Raw genomic sequence first — 17,325 nt, 5'->3', positions numbered from 1 at the left:
TGGCTTTATATGGCAATAAGTACCTGCGTGGTGCTGATACCCTGTTTGCTGGATGATTGTAAACATGGTTTGAGAAAAGGGGTGTGCCAAATGACTTGGTTGCAAAAAGTTGTTTGGAGAGGAAGAAAGGCACTTGCTTCATGTCAAAATCTTGGACCAGCAGATTGGAGCACTTCCATGAAGAATCCAAAGAAACCTGCAGACAGTGTTGGTAGAAATCATTGCCAATGGCCTGTCTTTTAACCAGTTGATTTTCCAAAGCTCAAATCTACCCTCTGAGACCCTCAGTGTCAGGAAAGGGAGCAGTGGGGTTCCCATGATTTGTGTGGGATTAGATTTTACGGAGTGAGAGGGTTGACCTGTTTCTAGTCTCTGGAGATAATAGAACACTTCATTGAGCATCAGGATCAAATTCTATCTCCTGAGTGGGGCTGAGCAGAATCTGTGATGCTTTACTTAACAACAACAAGAACAGAAAATGCCTGTGGGCATAGTTCTAGGTTCTCCCTTTCTTCATGATGAAAGGATTAATTGAAAATTAAAAAAAAAAAATATGAGCCTGGGGTTGGGGTTGTGGCTCAGTGGTAGAGCACTTACCTCGCATGTGCGAGGCACTGCGTTTGATTCTCAGCACCACATATAAATAAATTTTAAAAAGGTCCATCAACAACTAAAAAAATTTTAAAATATGAGCATAATCTTGGCCAGGAAGATAAAGCCCAGTTACTAGTAGAGAGAGGAACTTATATATTTAATCAATGCTTGAAGGAGTAGGAAAGGAAACAGATCTGACAAATGAATTTTGAGTTTTTTTCCTCCCAGGAAGGAGGTAGTAAAGGGAATCTTGTACATCTTTTCCAAAGCTATACTGGTCTGCCTGATAAACTGCACAGTAGAACCTCGGGGATTACCCTGAAGGAATAACTGTCCAGTTCATATTTCAGTTCTCAGGGTTGGGATGGAAGGATAGAAACTACTGGGATTGTGCTGGAGCCCAGGTGTAGGATGACAGGTTAGGATCTGCAGTGGTGGGGTAGGCAGGCACCTTCCCCCACTAGATTGACTGGCTTTGTTGGTGGTGGGGAATGGTGGTGAGACAGGAGCAGCTAGGAGGAGGTAGTTACCATTGGGCAACATAGAAGAGGATTTGGGATATATGACCCTAGCATCTTGTCTGATAATATGTTCTGTACAAAGGTAAGAAGATACATACATTCCTCGTGGAATCACACACTTCACAGCAGTTTGTCTCAATATATCTATTGTGAAGAAGCAGCAGGAAAAATTCCAATTCATTATGGATACATAATTTCATTAAAGGAAATAGAAATCCTAGAAGTTGGAATAGTTTATTTCCAGTGCTCTCCCACAGCCATTTAACTCTACAATTATATACCTGTTGCTTTGTTTCTATCCTTATAGGAGCAAATTAATGCTGGTGTCTCTATTCTGCCATCTTCAGCCTCTGCAATTATCCACTTAAATTCAATTTTGTGGGATAGACATAAAGCTACCCCTGATTTTGCTTAGTTTTCATTGTGTAGAATTCTTTTTGCATCCTCTTACTTTCAGTCACTGTGTGTTCTTAAAAGTGAGGTGATTCTCCTATATAAAGCATATTGTTAGGTCTTTCCTGTACCTGTGTAGATAATCAAACTGGAGCAGATTCCAGCCAATGTTCCTTTTTTAAAATTTTTTTAGTTGTAGTTAGACACAATATCTTTATTTATATGTTTATTTATTTATTTATTCATTTATTTTTATGTGGTGCTAGGCAAGCGCTCTATAGCTGAGCCACAAACCCAGCCCCCAGCCAAAGAAAACCATTCAGTCACTCAGTGTTTTTATTGGAGAATTTAATTCATTTACGTTCAAGGTATTTATTGATAAGTAAAGATGTACAAATGCCATTTTGTAAGGTTTTTTTAAGATGTTGATGGACCTTTATTTTATTCATTTATTTATATGTTGTTCTGAGAATCAAACCTAGTGCCTCACACGTGTCAGGCAAGCACTCTACCACTCAGGCACAACCCCAGCCCCTCTTGTAAGATTTTTTTTTCTGGTTGTTTTATAGATTATTTGTTTCTTCCTCTGTCATTTGTCTGACTTTGTGGTTTGATGGTTGGAATGGAGTGGTATGCTTTGAATCCTCTCTGTTTCTGTTTTGGGCTTCTACTAAAGATTTTTGCCTTGTTCTTACCATGAACTTTGCTTGGAATATCTTATACTTATAAAATCCATACCAAACAGATATCAAATTTACTTTCCTTTGATGCCACAAGTCTGCCTTTTTGTGTTTTAGATGCTATAATCTGCATCATTTTGTTATATGCATGCCTTGACAATTTATTTTTGCTATCTTGCCTTTATTAACTGTATGTCAGGATAATATGGCTCTATTTTACTTGCACTGTGTTGTGTTTTGTGCTTTTGTATTTGCCACACTATTAATTATCAGCTCTTGGTTATAGTCTGAGAACTCCCATTAGCAGTTCCTGAAAGGCAAGTCTAGTGGTGATAAACACCCTAAAAACTTTTGTTTGTTTGGTCAATTTGTTACTTGTTCCTCATTTCTGAGGGGCAGCTTTGTTGAATAAAGTATTCTTGGTTGGTATTGTTTTATTTCAATTTTTTGAATACATGATCCTATTCTCTCCTAGTATGCAACATTTCTGCTGGGAAATCTGCTGAATGGCCTAGTGGTCGTCCTTTGTATGTGATGTGTTTTCTATTTATTTTGCTCTCAGAATATGTTCTTTGCTGGGATTTGAGTGGGTGTGTGTGTGTGGGGGGGTACTGCAGATTAAGTACAGGACCTCATGCTTGGTAGGCATGCCCTCTACCACAGAACTCCATCCCCAGCCCTTGTCTTGATTTCAGATACTTTTATCATTCAGTGTGTTGATATTCTCCCCTTGTATTTCAATTTTATTAGATAATTCAGTGCTTCCTGTACCTGCGTGGATAATCTGTCCTCAAACTGGAGCAGATTCCAGCCAATGTTCCTTTTTTAAAATATTTTTTTCTTAGTTGTAGTTAGACACAATACCTTTATTTATTTATTTTTATGTGGTGCTAGGCAAGTGCTCTACCTCTGAGCCACAAACCTAACCCCCAGCCAATATTTCTTTATCAATGCTTTATGACCAGTAATCTTTTTTTCTCCTTCAGCAAGTAGTATAACAAAAAGATTTTTATGATGTCCTAAGATCTATAGGATTTCCATGGTGTCCCAAGACCAGTAAGATTTCTTCATTCTTCTTTTCTTTTTGTCCCCTCATTAGATCATTTCAATGTTCGGTTTTCCAGATCACTTATTCTTCTTCTGGAACAATTTTGCTACTGAAGCTCCCTTTTGCATTTTTACTTTAGTCTTGGTGTCATTCCTATTGAGGAATTCTAGCTGGTTCTCTTTCATTTACTTTCTTTCTTTTGCAACGTTTTGCTATTTTAATGTGTTTCCAAATTGCATGAAAATTTCAGCCGTATAACTTGTAGTTCACTGACATCTCTAAAAATCATTTTGATTTTTTCAGATATTTTGTAGATCTTCATTTCTATAATATCAATAATTTGAACTCTATTAGTTTTCGTGGGAGTGTTCATGATTCACTTATTCAAAAAAATATTTTTTTGGTTTAACTTTGCTATGTGTGCATTTCAGGGTACAGCTAACTTTCTGTTCTGAACTTCAATAGGGTTCTCATACAGGCATAGTTCTTCATTTACCTATTAGTCTATCCTGGGTATTCGAGGATTATCCAACATAAAGAAATATCAGCCATAAGCAGAAGACGTCAAGAGACCAACAAGTTTCATAGAAAATCAGAATTGAAGATTTGGGGAATAATGGGAATTGTGGACAGATTCTTGGTCAAGGGAAGCAGTAGACCAGTAAGTCCCTGCAACTTCATTCCCAGGGAGTGGACTTATATAGTAGTCAAAACCAAGGTGGCCTTCACTCAAGCAAGAATGCATTAGGTTTTATTGAACTAGAATGAAAGATGCCAGGCACGTTCCTGGCACTGGCAATGTTATGGTCTTGCATGACCCACTCCAGTGACACCATAGTGGTTTTGTTTTTCTGTGGTATGCAGTGTAACTGTGCAGGGACTGGCTAGGTTTATTCATCAGGCCAGGTTATGAATGAAGATGGCTGTGGTCATGTTATTCTGGCTCTCTATGCTGTGACTCTAGAGGATGAGTTAGTTACCACAATAAGAGGGCAGGCCTGTTGATCACTCTTCAGTCATGTGAGCCACATGCCTTTGTTCTGACACCAGGAGTGGTAGCTGCTGATCTCCACTCTCTCTCAAGCAATTATCTGGACTGTGCTACCAAGTGGGGCTCCTGGCTGAGTACTGCAGTGGCTTCTGGTGAGGATGATTATATGATATATAACCTGGGTGGGCCATTCTAGTCTTTGGGGTCTGCTGTTGGGCAGAGGGTGCAGGCTGGGTTCTGAGGTTATTCAGAGTCCTTTCTTAGAAAAGGTGTGGCCTGAGGCTATGTTCACGGTAAATTCAGGACTTCTTCTTTTTCAGAGCCTTGGGTACCTTGTGGCTGGATGTATTGGAGGTGTAGCAGGCCTAACTCCACACTTGTCTTAAATGCACAGAGATGGGAATCTCTCTAGGAGAGGTCTGTCACTGGCCCTGATTTTTTGCTGATTAGGGATACTGTTTGACTTTCTAATTGAAGGCATTGTAAACCCTTTGACAATTTGGAATCCAGAAAGTGGGACCTTCCCTGTGTTGGTGAGGCGAATGTTGTGGGCATTGAGCTGGGCAGGAACGAAACCATCTAGGACTGAAGCTTGGTTGAACTTCCCATTGGGCTTTTTATGGCAACCAGCTCTGCTGGTCTGAGGTTCGCCTGTATGTGTGTTGAAGCATCTTAGCTGACAGCAACACTGAAGGTCCAGCAAGGTGCACACGCTGGTCACCATGATCCCCGCCTCCTCACTGCCATTTCCACCAGGGTTGCCTTTGAGGTGATAGTGGAGTGGGGTCCTGGAGGGATCCTGGAATGCTAGGGTGGCTGGATGATGGCCGCATATCTCCTTTCCTTCTGTGGAGCCATGTTCCAGGGAAAGCATCCTGTGTGGTGGTGTGGAAGTCTGGGGAAGGAGGAGGGTTGGCATTGTCAGAGTGAGACCTTCTTCCTCCCCTTCCAAGCCAAGTGTGACTCAGTTCTGCAGACTGGTTGGGTGGTCTCAGGCTTATGCCCAAGTGTTGGAGTGTCAAAAGGTGTCCTGGTCTGAGGATGATTGTTCACTGAGCTTTCTGTGTGGAGGTGGATTCTGAGACTCCAGATCACATGTATTGTTGTCACTCTCCTCCTTCCGATTTTCTAAAGACAATGATGTAACATGACAGTTGCCAAAGCAGTGATACAGCCAGTATCTGGTAACATTCAGGTCTTGAAGGAACCACTGTGTGTTCCTAACAAGGGTGATGCCCCTAGTTTGTCTCTGGAATCGCTCTCTTGACTCTCCCTGTGGTATTACTGGAGAAATGCCACTGTGCTCACCTGTGAAGCTATGTAAAACTGCCTAATGCAGTTGAGTCCAGTGCACCAAACTGACCCTATGTATTCTCTCTGTGGACGACATGGTGTGGATCCTGTGGAAGGAGGGTGAGAACATGGAGACTTTGTGTCCACAAAGAATGCTCACTAGAGTGTGGGAGAGAAGCACTTACATCCCTCAGGGAGGGCTCATGGGTCATGGATCCACAACAGATCTCTAAATCTCTGGTTGGGACATGAAATCATACGGGAAGTCAGAGGCATTCTCCATAATGCTGAGGCAAGCATTGACTAGGTGATGACCTGCTGCTCTGGAGGAGTCAAGAGAAAGCGAGTTACTAGAGATGGTGGCCACATAGGGTCAAATGTAGCGGGCTCTCAATCCTGTTGTGGCATTTCAGAGGCCTCAGAGTGTTTGGGAATGGAGCATGACTCCTGTTGAAAGTTGGAGAGACAGCAGCAGTGTGTGTCCATGGCACATTCAGTGATGAACCACCATTCACTGGCCGGGAGCAGGTCAGGACTGAGGCCCTTCCAGGAGTTCCTTTGAAGCTGGATCTCCCATTTCATTCTGAGCAAAGAGTCTCTGGTGCTCTGAAGATAAAGTCTGGGTTGTATTTTGAATAAATTCTAAAATGTAATGTTTATTGAGGTTTGCCTTTTAATCCTTCCAGATGACAAAGTCCCAATCCATTGCCAAGTAATTCTGTTATTAAAGTCACATTGTGATACAGGGCATATGTTTCTAGGAGGCAAAGATTATAAGCTATTCTAAACCTGTCACGTAGGTCAGCAGATATTATTCATTAATCAAGGCTCCTCTGAGTAAATGATTCACAGCAGGCATAATACATTTTCACAAATTGATGAGCACACCCACATGAATTGTTCTGGTATCTAAGTTCCTGGACTTCTTCTGCTTACTGTATGCCTTGAGCTTTGTGTCCAAGCAGCTGGATTGCTGGGGGCTCAGCTATCCCATGGCTCCTGGTCTTCTGCCTGCCGCCCTTCCTCTGTGTGTGTGTCTACTGCTGGCATCTGGCTCTGCCCAGGCAGGCAAGCTGCTGGTGGTGCCCATGGATGGCAGCCACTGGTTTACCATGCGGTCAGTTGTGGAGAAACTCGTCCACAGAGGGAATGAGGTGGTTGCTGTCATGCCAGAGGTGAGTTGGCAACTGGGACAGTCACTGAATTTTACGGTGAAGACTTATTCAACTTCTTACACTCTGGAGGACTTGGACAGAGAATTCAAGATTTTTGTTGACACTCAATGGAAAACTCCAGAACAAAGTATGTATAGTGCAGCAATGGGTTCATCCAAAGCATTTGTTGACATCACTTTTTCACGGTGTAGGAGTTTGTTTAATGACAAGAAGCTAGTGGAATACTTAAAGGAGACCTCTTTTGATGCAGTGTTTTTGGATCCTTTTGATGTGTGCGGCCTAGTTGTTGCTAAATACTTTTCACTTCCATCCGTGGTCTTCACCAGGGTAGTGTTTTGCCATCACCTTGAAGATGGTGCACAGTGTCCCAGTCCTCTGTCTTATGTTCCCAGAGTTTTCTTGATGTCCTCAGATGCTTTGAGTTTCATGGAGAGAATAAGAAACCACCTGAACTACTTGGAAGAGTATTTATTTTGTCCTTATTTTTTCCAAACTGCTCTGGAAGTTGCTTCTGAAATTCTCCCAACACCTGTCACAATAGGTGATCTCTTCAGCCAAATATCTATTTGGTTGTTACGAACTGACTTTGTTTTAGAATATCCCAGACCTGTGATGCCCAACATGATCTTCATTGGTGGAATCAACTGCCACCAGAGGAAGCCACTACCCAAGGTATGTTGTGTCTCCTTTAGCACACTGTGGAAAACCTGGCTTTGGGAGTTAAGAAAGAACCCTTACTGAGCTGTGATTCCTTTAATATCCATTGTATCTGGCATTTCTTTCTGGGTTAACAATTGTTTGGTGCCTATTCATTAAGTGTGGGTTAGCAAATTCTATAAAGCTGTCCTCATTGATATTTATGTGCATATCAGTGATGGGATTTGTGTCATTTCTCAGCTTAATCTCTAAATCTTCCACAGAAAAACCCCAAGAAACACCTGCAAGATATTCCTTTTTGCCATTTGTTTAGGAAAGTGTTCTGAGTAGTTTTGTATGCATACTTTTCTTTTTTTGAAATTATTTTATATGTATTCATGTATGTAAAGCAAACCTTACATATATTTTATTAAGTAATATCTAATAATGGAGCTGCGGTTGTGGCTCAGCAGTAGAGTGCTCTCCTAGCATGTGCAAGATGCTGTGTTAGATCCTAAGTAGAGTGCTCGCCTAGCACGTGCGAGGTGCTGTGTTCAATCCTAAGCATAACATAAAAATGGATAAATAAAAATAAAGGTTTTAAAATATAAATAAGTAATATCTAATAATAAAGTGTACTTGAGTTCTTTACCTTGTATTTCACTTGGCAATGTATTGTAGTCATGCCCACAATCTAATACTTATAATGTGCTCATTTAGTAATTGCATTGAAAGCTTAAAACAGTTTTTCTTTGGAATCAACCAATAGTGATAGATATTTAAACTTTTTCCACATCTTTGAACAAGACTGTAAACCACATTGTAAATGTGTAAAACACATTCCTTTATTTTTTCTTCCACATCATGTTTTATTTTTTCAACTCTTCTAGAATCTTTTCTGCCAGCTCTTGTGTTTCCCTATTCTTGCTGTTTTCCTTATATCCTAGGAACATCCTAGGAGTAGAGCTGCTGGTTAGATGCTATCTCATGTTATGTTTATAAATAACTTTTGAGTCCTAAGGAACTCCCCTCTTTGATCAGCAGTGTATGAGAGCTGTTGCTTTTACATGCCCTCTCCAGCTCCAGATATTGCAACTTTTAAGTTTTATCAAATTTCTAGGCAAAACATTGAGTGTAACTGCTTTGGTTTTTGCTTCCTCCTTCCACAGATATGTTGATCATTTGCATTTCTTCATAATTTCATGCTCACATTTGTTGGTCATTTTTATTGTCTGTCTTTTTAACGACTAGTTTTTTAAATCTTCTATGTGAATATTAATCCTGCTTTAAAATATATGCTATGAATAAATGTTCAGGAGCTGTTCTTCACCTTTTACCATGGAGGATTTTCAATTTTGGGGAGTTAAATTGTAAAGGTTTTCTTTAAGAGATTTGGATCCCAACTCATTTATGTCTTTCCTGACCTGAAATGTAGAACCATTTTTCCACATCATGTTTTATTTTTTCAACTCTTCCAGTATTGCTATTTTTTTCTTTTTGCCTTTAAATACACAGTGCAAATATCAAATTTTATTAGTTTTGTCAACTGATAGCCTGATGTCTCAACTCCTTTTGATCCTTATTCCATTCTTCATCCATTGCACTAACTGCATATGTGTGTGTGTGTGTGTGTGTGTGTGTGTGTGTGTGTGTGTGTGTTTTTATTTTCCCTGCTCTTTGCATTTGTATCGGCACTCTCACTGTTTTCCCCATTGACTTATCTGTTTATTCGGCACTACTGTGTTCTCAGTAATTTGCTCTGTGGTAAGCTCAAATATGTGTGGCTCACTATCTGTGTTTTTAAATTTCCTAGGTGATTGTCCTTATGTATGCTGCTTCATAAAAGGTTAAATTGTTTTGTCAAGGTCCAAAAAATAACAACAAACTGTTTGTTTTAAGCCTAAATTAAATGTTTTCATTAATTTGAGAAGATTGGCACTTTTTTGGTTTTTTTTTTCTTGCTTTTCAGGAAGATGTATCCTTTTTACTCATTCAGAGGTTTTTTTTATTTTGAGATACAATTAGGTGTTAATATTTAATTACTTTCACTAATCAGCATTGTCCAATCATCTGGAAGAATATGTATCTGGTAACACAAAATTGTTTCATTGGGTCGGCTTATATTAGAATCTGCCTACTTTGAATTTATTTTTGAGGTGACTTTTTAAAATGTTATATTATAACTATATAGAACAGTGCGCTTTATTGTTACATAGTCACACATGCTCAAAACATAATTTGTTCATTTCATTCCCCAGTTTGTTTCCTCTCCCTCCCTCCCTTCCTCCTCCTGGTATCCTTGCATTACTCTATAGATATTTTAAACGTCCATCAGTAAAAAAATTTCATTTTATTTGCATAAGCATTTTTCTCCTTCTTAAAGTATATTTCTAAGCATTTTATTATTTGTGCACAGTGCTATTTTTATTTATTTTCAACTGGTTATTGGTAATTAAAGGGCAGTTTTGTGCATTTACTTAATATCTAATTACATTCCTATATTTTTTCTTAGTTTGTAAGATTGATTTGGTATGGAACAGCATCTGCAAATCAATCCCCCTGCTGGTATTTTCACCACTTATTTTGCTTCACTGAAACACAAGAGTATATTATTGGTCCAGGCACGTTAAAATTGTATGCAGTCACTTGCAACTGAAATAATCTTGACAAATACAAAACTAATGTTCTTGGAAGATGCATGGTGGCTAAATTCGTGAGGAACAATTCATACATTATCTGAGCATCTTAGGGATGGACTATGCCTTTTTATCTGTAGTTCTGTCTTCTGGCCTGTTCAGTATACTTTGAGGCATAATCCTATTCTCTCCCAGGCTGGCAGGTGTTGGAGAGGTTCTTCTCTTCACCTGTGGAAACACGACCTAATGCTCATTCTAAAAGCCTGGGGGACTGTGCCTTCAGGCATGTTAAAGCTAGGTATATCTTTCTGCTCTCGGGGAGACCAAGCAAGGAGATACATGTTGCAGGATCTTAACAAGCTGAGTCATTCAACAGGCTTCTCTCCCTTTTACCCTCTATCAGCACTGTGCCAGTCACCAGGAGGCACTGCCTGTGCTCTTGCCCTCTGCCCTGGGGTGGGGCCCTGCACCTTCCTGAACCCACAGTGAGGTCAGGGTGGTTCACCTAGAGGGTTTTAGGAAGTCAGAATCTGTATATGATTTTCTGTCACCATCATTTAGGAATGCCTATAAAACATTGAACCATAGAGAGTTTAAAATATGCTTGGTTTTTTATATAACATTCATATTTTAAAAATAAAATATTTGATTTTATATATGTATTAAAGGATATATATGGATTCAACTTTAATATATTGGGCGATTATATACATTTATAAATATAAACATACAGTAAACACAATTCTCAAAGAAGAATTAAGATCTCAGAGGGCCCTTTAATTAAGAGCCTGGATATATCACAGGTATAACTGTAAAAATTTTCATCCATAGAGCTATGGAGTGTGTGTTTAAAATTGGCAGGTGTCCCTTGGGAAAGCATTCAGTATTTGTATTGCTGAAGAATAGGTGTCATAGTCTTAACAGCATTGATTTTTTGAAAAGGAAACATTGATGATAGTGGGATTTTATATGTATGTTCCTGTATCCTTGTTAGCTATGTTTGGGAACATGGTGTCAAGTGTCTCTGGCAATAATGGTGATATCAAGAGTCTGGCATCATAGAAGACCTCTAATTCCTCCATGCAGAGGGGTGTCTCTTAATTGCACTTCTGTAGAGGAGCAAACTAGTGCTGGCCTGAGTGTTGTGCCATCTCGAGTCTCCTGTACAATTATTCGCTTAAAGTCAAGTTTGCTTGATAAACTTATAGCTACCTCTACTTTCTCTTAGTTCATTGTGTAGGACATCTTGTTGGAATTCTGTTTTTTTAAACGTTAATTTTTTGCTACTTCTTATTTTATTTATGTGTTTCCCAAATTTTCCAAAAAGTTCTACCCATGTGACTTTGTAGTTCGCTGACTTTTCTGAACATTATTCTGAATTCTTTTTCAGCCATGATCTAGTGTTTCATTTCCTTAGAATCAATGATTGCAACTTTATTAGTTTTTTGGGAGTTATCATGATTCATTTAGTTAAATCTTTTTTTATTTCACATTGGTGTGTGTGCATTTCAGGGTACAACTGCCTGCTCTGACATTCACTGGTTCTCTTGAGGCATAGTTCTTCATTTACTGATTAGTCTATCCTGGGTGTTCTAGGGTTATCCTACATAAAGAACTATCAGTCATGGGGTTGGGGCTGTGACTCAGCAGTAGAGCGCTTGCCTAGCATGTGGAAGGCACTTAGTTTGATCCTCAGCACCACATAAAAATAAAAAATAAAAAATGTATTGTGTCCAACTACAACTAATTTTTTTTAAATTCTTAAAAAAGAAAAAGAAATCTCAGCCATAAGCAGAAAATGTCAAGAGACCAACAAGTTTCATAGAAAATCAGAATTGAAGATTTGAGGAATAATGGGGAATTTTGGACAAATTCTTGGTCAAGGGAAGCAATGACCAGTAGATCCCTGCCACTTCATTCCCAGGGAGTGGACTTATATAGTAGTGGTCACAACCAAGGTGGCCTTCACCCAAGCAAGAATGCATTAGGTTTTATTGATCTAGAATGAAAGATGCCAGGCACGTTCCTGGCACTGGCAACGTTATATTCTTCCATGACCCACTCCAGTGACACCATAGTGGTTTTGTTTTTCTGTGGTATGCAGTGTAACTGTGCAGGGACTGGCTAGGTTTATTCATCAGGCCAGGTTATGAACGAAGATGGCTGTGGTCATGTTAATCTGGCTCCCTACACTGTGACTCTAGAGGATGAGCTAGTTTCCACAATAGGAGGGCAGGCCTGTTGATCACTCTTCAGTCTCTTGAGCCACATGCCTTTGTTCTGACACCAGGGGTGGTCATTGCTGAGCTCCACTCTCTCTTGAAGCAATTATCTAGATTGCGCTACCAAGTGGGGCTCCTGGCTGAGTACTGCAGTGGCTTCTGGTGAGGATGATTATATGATATATAACCTGGGTGGCCATTCTAGTCTTTGGGGTCTGCTGTTGGGCAGAGGGTGCAGGCTGGGTTCTGAGGTTATTCAGAGTCCTTTCTTAGGAAAGGTATGGCCTAACGCTATGTTCATGGTAAATTCAGGACTTCTTCTTTTTCAGAGCCTTGGGTACCTTGTGGCTGGATGTATTGGAGGTGTAGCAGGCCTAACTCCACACTTGTCTTAAATGCACAGAGATGGGAATCTCTCTAGGAGAGGACTGTCATTGGCCCTGAATTTTTGCTGATTAGGGATACTGTTTGACTTTCTAATTGAAGGCATTGTAAGCCCTTTGACAATTTGGAATCCAGAAAGTGGGACCTTCCCTGTGTTGTTGAGGTGAATGTTGTGGGCATTGAGCTGGGCAGGAAAGAAACCATCTAGGACTGAAGCTAGGTTGAACTTCCCATTGGGCTTTTTATGGCAACCAGCTCTGCTGGTCTGAGTTCGCCTGTATGTGTGTTGAAGCATCTTAGCTGACAGCAACACTGAAGGTCCAGCAAGGTGCACACGCTGGTCACCATGATCCGCGCCTCCTCACTGCCATTTCCACCAGGGTTGCCTTTGAGGTGATAGTGGAGTGGGGTCCTGGAGGGATCCTGGAATGCTAGGGTGGCTGGGTGATGGCCGGCATGTCTCCTCTCCTTCTGTGGAGCCATGTTCCAGGGAAAGCATCCTGTGTGGTGGTGTGGAAGTCTGGGGAAGGAGGAGGGTTGGCATTGTCAGAGTGAGACCTTCTTCCTCCCCTTCCAAGCCAAGTGTGACTCAGTTCTGCAGACTGGTTGGGTGGCCTCAGGCTTATGCCCAAGTGTTGGAGTGTCAAAAGGTGTCCTGGTCTGAGGATGATTGTTCACTGAGCTTTCTGTGTGGAGGTGGATTCTGAGACTCCAGATCACACGTGTTGTTGCTGTCATTCTCCTCCTTCTGATTTTCTAAAGACAATGATGTAACATGACAGTTGCCAAAGCAGTGATACAGCCAGTATCTGGTAACATTCAGGTCTTGAAGGAACCACTGTATGTTCCTAACAAGGGTGATGCCCCTAATTTGGTTGTGGAATCGCTGTCTTGACTCTCCCTGTGGTATTACTGGAGAAATGCCACTGTGCTCACCTGTGAAGCTATGTAAAACTGCCTAATGCAGTTGAGTCCAGTGCACCAAACTGTTGCTGTGTACTTTTCTCTGGCTGGACATAGTGTGGGTCCTGTGGAAGGAGGGTGAGAACATGGAGACTTTGTGTCCACAAAGAATGCTCACTAGAGTGTGGGAGAGAAGCACTTACATCCCTCAGGGAGGGCTCATGGGTCATGGATCCACAACAGATCTCTAAATCTCTGGTTGGGACATGAAATCATATGGGAAGTCAGAGGCATTCTCCATAATGCTGAGGCAAGCTTTGACTAGGTGATGACCTGCTGCTCTGGAGGAGTCAAGAGAAAGCGAGTTACTAGAGATGGTGGCCACATAGGGTCAAATGTAGCGGGCTCTCAATCCTGTTGTGGCATTTCAGAGGCCTCAGAGGGTTTGGGAATGGAGCATGACTCCTGTTGAAAGTAGAAGAGACAGCAGCAGTGTGTGTCCATGGCACATTCAGTGATGAACCACCATTCACTGGCCGGGAGCAGGTCAGGACTGAGCCCCTTCCAGGCAGTCCTTTGAAGCTGGATCTCCCATTTCATTCTGAGCAAATAGTCTCTGGTGCTAGGAAGACAAAGTCTGTGTTTCACTTTGAACAAATTCTAAAATGTAATGTTTATTGAGGTTTGCCTTTTAATCCTTCCAGATGACAAAGTCCCAATCCATTGCCTAGTAATTCTGTTATTAAAGTCACATTGTGGTACGGGGCATGATGCTCCTAGGAGGCAAAGATCATAAACCTGGAGAACACATAAGTCATGTAGGTCAGCAGATATTATTCATTAATCAAGTCTCCTCTGAGTAAATGATTGACAGCGGGCATAATATCTTTTCAGAAATCGATGAGCACACCCACATGAACTGTTCTGATATCTAAGTACCTGGACTTCTTCTGCCTACTGTATCCCTTGAGCTTTGTGTCCAAGCAGCTGGATTGTTCTGGGCTCAGCTATCCCATGGCTCCTGGTCTTTTGCCTGCCGCCCTTCCTCTGTGTGTGTGTCTGCTGCTGGCATCTGGCTCTGCCCAGGCAGGCAAGCTGCTGGTGGTGCCCATGGATGGCAGCCACTGGTTTACCATGCGGTCAGTTGTGGAGAAACTCATCCACAGAGGGAATGAGGTGGTTGCTGTCATGCCAGAGGTGAGTTGGCAACTGGGACAGTCACTGAATTTTACAGTAAAGACTTTTTCAACTTCTTACACTCTGGAGGACTTGGACCGAATATTCAACTTTTTTGTTGACACTCAATGGAAAACTCCAGAACAAAGTACGTATAGTCTGGCAATGGGTTCATCCAAAGCATTTTTTGACATCACTTTTTCACGGTGTAGGAGTTTGTTTAATGACAAGAAACTAGTGGAATACTTAAAGGAGACCTCTTTTGATGCAGTGTTTTTGGATCCTTTTGATGTGTGTGGCCTAGTTGTTTCCAAATACTTTTCACTTCCATCCGTGGTCTTTACCAGGGGAGTGTTTTGCTATTACTTTGAAGATGGATTACAGTGTCCCAGTCCTCTGTCTTATGTTCCCAGATTTTTCTCGATGTCTTCAGATGCTTTGAGTTTCATGGAGAGAGTAAGGAACCATCTATTCTACTTGGAAGAGCATTTATTTTGCCCTTATATTTTCCAAACTGCCTTGGAAGTTGCCTGTGAAATTCTCCCATCACCTGTCACAATAGGTGATCTCTTCAGTCAAATATCCATTTGGTTGTTAAGAACTGACTTTGTTTTGGACTATCCCAGACCTGTGATGCCCAACATGATCTTCATTGGTGGAATCAACTGCCACCAGAGGAAGCCACTACCCAAGGTATGTTGTGTCTCCTTTAGCACACTGCGGAAAACCTTGCTTTGGGCGTTAAGAAAGAACCCTTACTGAGCTATGATTCCTTTAATATCCATTGTATTGTATTTGGTATTTCTTCCTGGGTTAACAATTGTTTGGTGCCTATTCATTAAGTGTGGGTTAGCAAATTCTATAAAGCTGGCCTCATTGATATTTATGTGCATATCAGTGATGGAATTCATTTCATTTCTTTTTTATCTGTTTGTTTGTTTGTTTTTGGAGTTGCTGGGGATTGAACTCAGTGCCTTGTGCATGTTCAGCAAGCACTCTACCAACTGAGCTGTATCCCAAGGCCCCAATTCATGTCATTTTTATGCTCTCTTTCTATTACTGCTTCAGAAAAACCCTGAGAAACATATTAGGATATGAACCATTTTATTATTATATTTTTTACCAATCCTACAGGCAAGTATTCTTAGCAGTTTTGTATGCATGTTTTCTTTTTATTGAAGTTATTGAATATGTATGCATTTATGTAATGCAAACTTTATACTTATTTTATTCAATAATATCTAATAGTGAAGTGTATATGAGTTCTTTTTTTAAATTTATTTATTTTTTTGTACATGAGTTCTTTACCTTGCATTTTCACTTGGCAAGGTATTGTAGTCATGTTCTCCATTCAGTACTTACAAAGTTGACGTCTTCATTTAGTAATTGCATTGAAAGCTTTAAGGACCTTTTTCTTTTGAACCCACCAATGGTGATAGATATTTAAAGTTTTTTTCTGCTTTTTGCCTCTTTGAACAAGACTGCAGTAACCATTCTGAAGTATTCTCTTCCACTCTTGTGTTTCCCTACTTTTGCTGTTTTCTTTGTATCCTAGGAGCGTCTTAGGGGTAGAGCTGTTGGTTAGTTGCTATGCTCATGTTATGCTTAACTAACCTTCAGAGTCTTGAGCAACCCCTCCTCTATGATCAGCAGTGTATGGGAGCTGTAGCTTTTAATACCTTCTCCAGCTCCAGATGGTATAAATTTTAAGTTTTGTTAATTTTATGAATGAAAAATCAAGCATTGGTTTTTGCTTTCTGTTTCCATAATATGTGGGCATTTGCATTTCATGGGATTTTACTATTCACATTTGTTAGCCATTTTTAATATGGCTATCTGTGTTTTTAGAACTAGTTTCTTTAATTCTCTATTTGGATATTAATCCAGCTTTTTAGTATGTGGTATGAATAAATGTTTTGGAGCTGTTCTTTATGTTTGGCATGTAGGATTTTTGATTTTGGGAGTCAAACTGGTAAAGGTTTTCTTTAAGAGTTCAGGATCCCAATTTGTTTGTGTCCTTCCTTACCTGAGATGTAGAAACATTTTTGCACATCGTTTTTTTTTTTTTTTTCAACTCTTCCAGTGTTGCTGTTTTCTTTTTTGCAAAAAGACCTTTAAGTACACTTTGGAAACATCTAATTGTATTAGTTTTCTCCAAGGATAGTCCTGTGTCCCAACTTCTTTTGGTCCTAATTCTGTTCTTCATTCATTGCACTGAAGTGTGTGTGTGTGTGTGTGTGTGTCTATTTATGTGGCACAAATGTGGCCCAGTGTTATTAGGAACATAGCACAGCTCTTTTATATGTGCCATGAATATTTTTCCAATTGGTTAACTCTTCCGTATAATTTTCTCTACTTCAACCTTTTAGGTTTTTCCAAACCTGACTCATGGACACATTATTTGCTGCCACAGTCCGGCTGCAGCAAAATAACCAGGAGGTGACGAGCAACTTGTGTAGATTGATACAGCAGGATTGGGAGCTGTTTATTGTAGGACAGGAGCGGTATATATACATTCCACACGGCTTATCTTAATTAACATAAACTCGATACAGCAGTCAACCAATAAGGAATCGCCACACTTAATGGCTCGCTGGTGTTACTTCTCAAACCACTCCCTGTGGCAAAATGCCAGGCGCCATCCAGACTTGTTTAAAGACTCTTAACAATTTG

General features: G+C 40.4%; 2 protein-coding genes across 2 annotated transcripts; both read left to right on the top strand.

Moving 5' to 3' along the window:
• The first annotated feature begins 6,512 nt into the window (after positions 1-6,512).
• Positions 6,513-7,436, top strand: LOC139707737 (UDP-glucuronosyltransferase 1A9-like). Its single transcript, XM_071619425.1, has one exon. The coding sequence runs from the start codon at positions 6,513-6,515 to the stop codon at positions 7,434-7,436; it is 924 nt and encodes a 307-aa protein (XP_071475526.1).
• A 7,054-nt stretch (positions 7,437-14,490) lies between these two features.
• On the top strand, positions 14,491-15,414 carry LOC139707736 (UDP-glucuronosyltransferase 1A9-like). The gene has a single exon (XM_071619424.1). The coding sequence runs from the start codon at positions 14,491-14,493 to the stop codon at positions 15,412-15,414; it is 924 nt and encodes a 307-aa protein (XP_071475525.1).
• The last annotated feature ends 1,911 nt before the right edge of the window (positions 15,415-17,325 follow it).

The sequence above is a fragment of the Marmota flaviventris genome, chromosome 11 (genome assembly GCF_047511675.1).
Source record: "Marmota flaviventris isolate mMarFla1 chromosome 11, mMarFla1.hap1, whole genome shotgun sequence".
Classification (NCBI taxonomy): Eukaryota; Metazoa; Chordata; class Mammalia; order Rodentia; family Sciuridae; genus Marmota; species Marmota flaviventris.
This window is presented reverse-complemented; position numbering and strand designations above follow the sequence as displayed.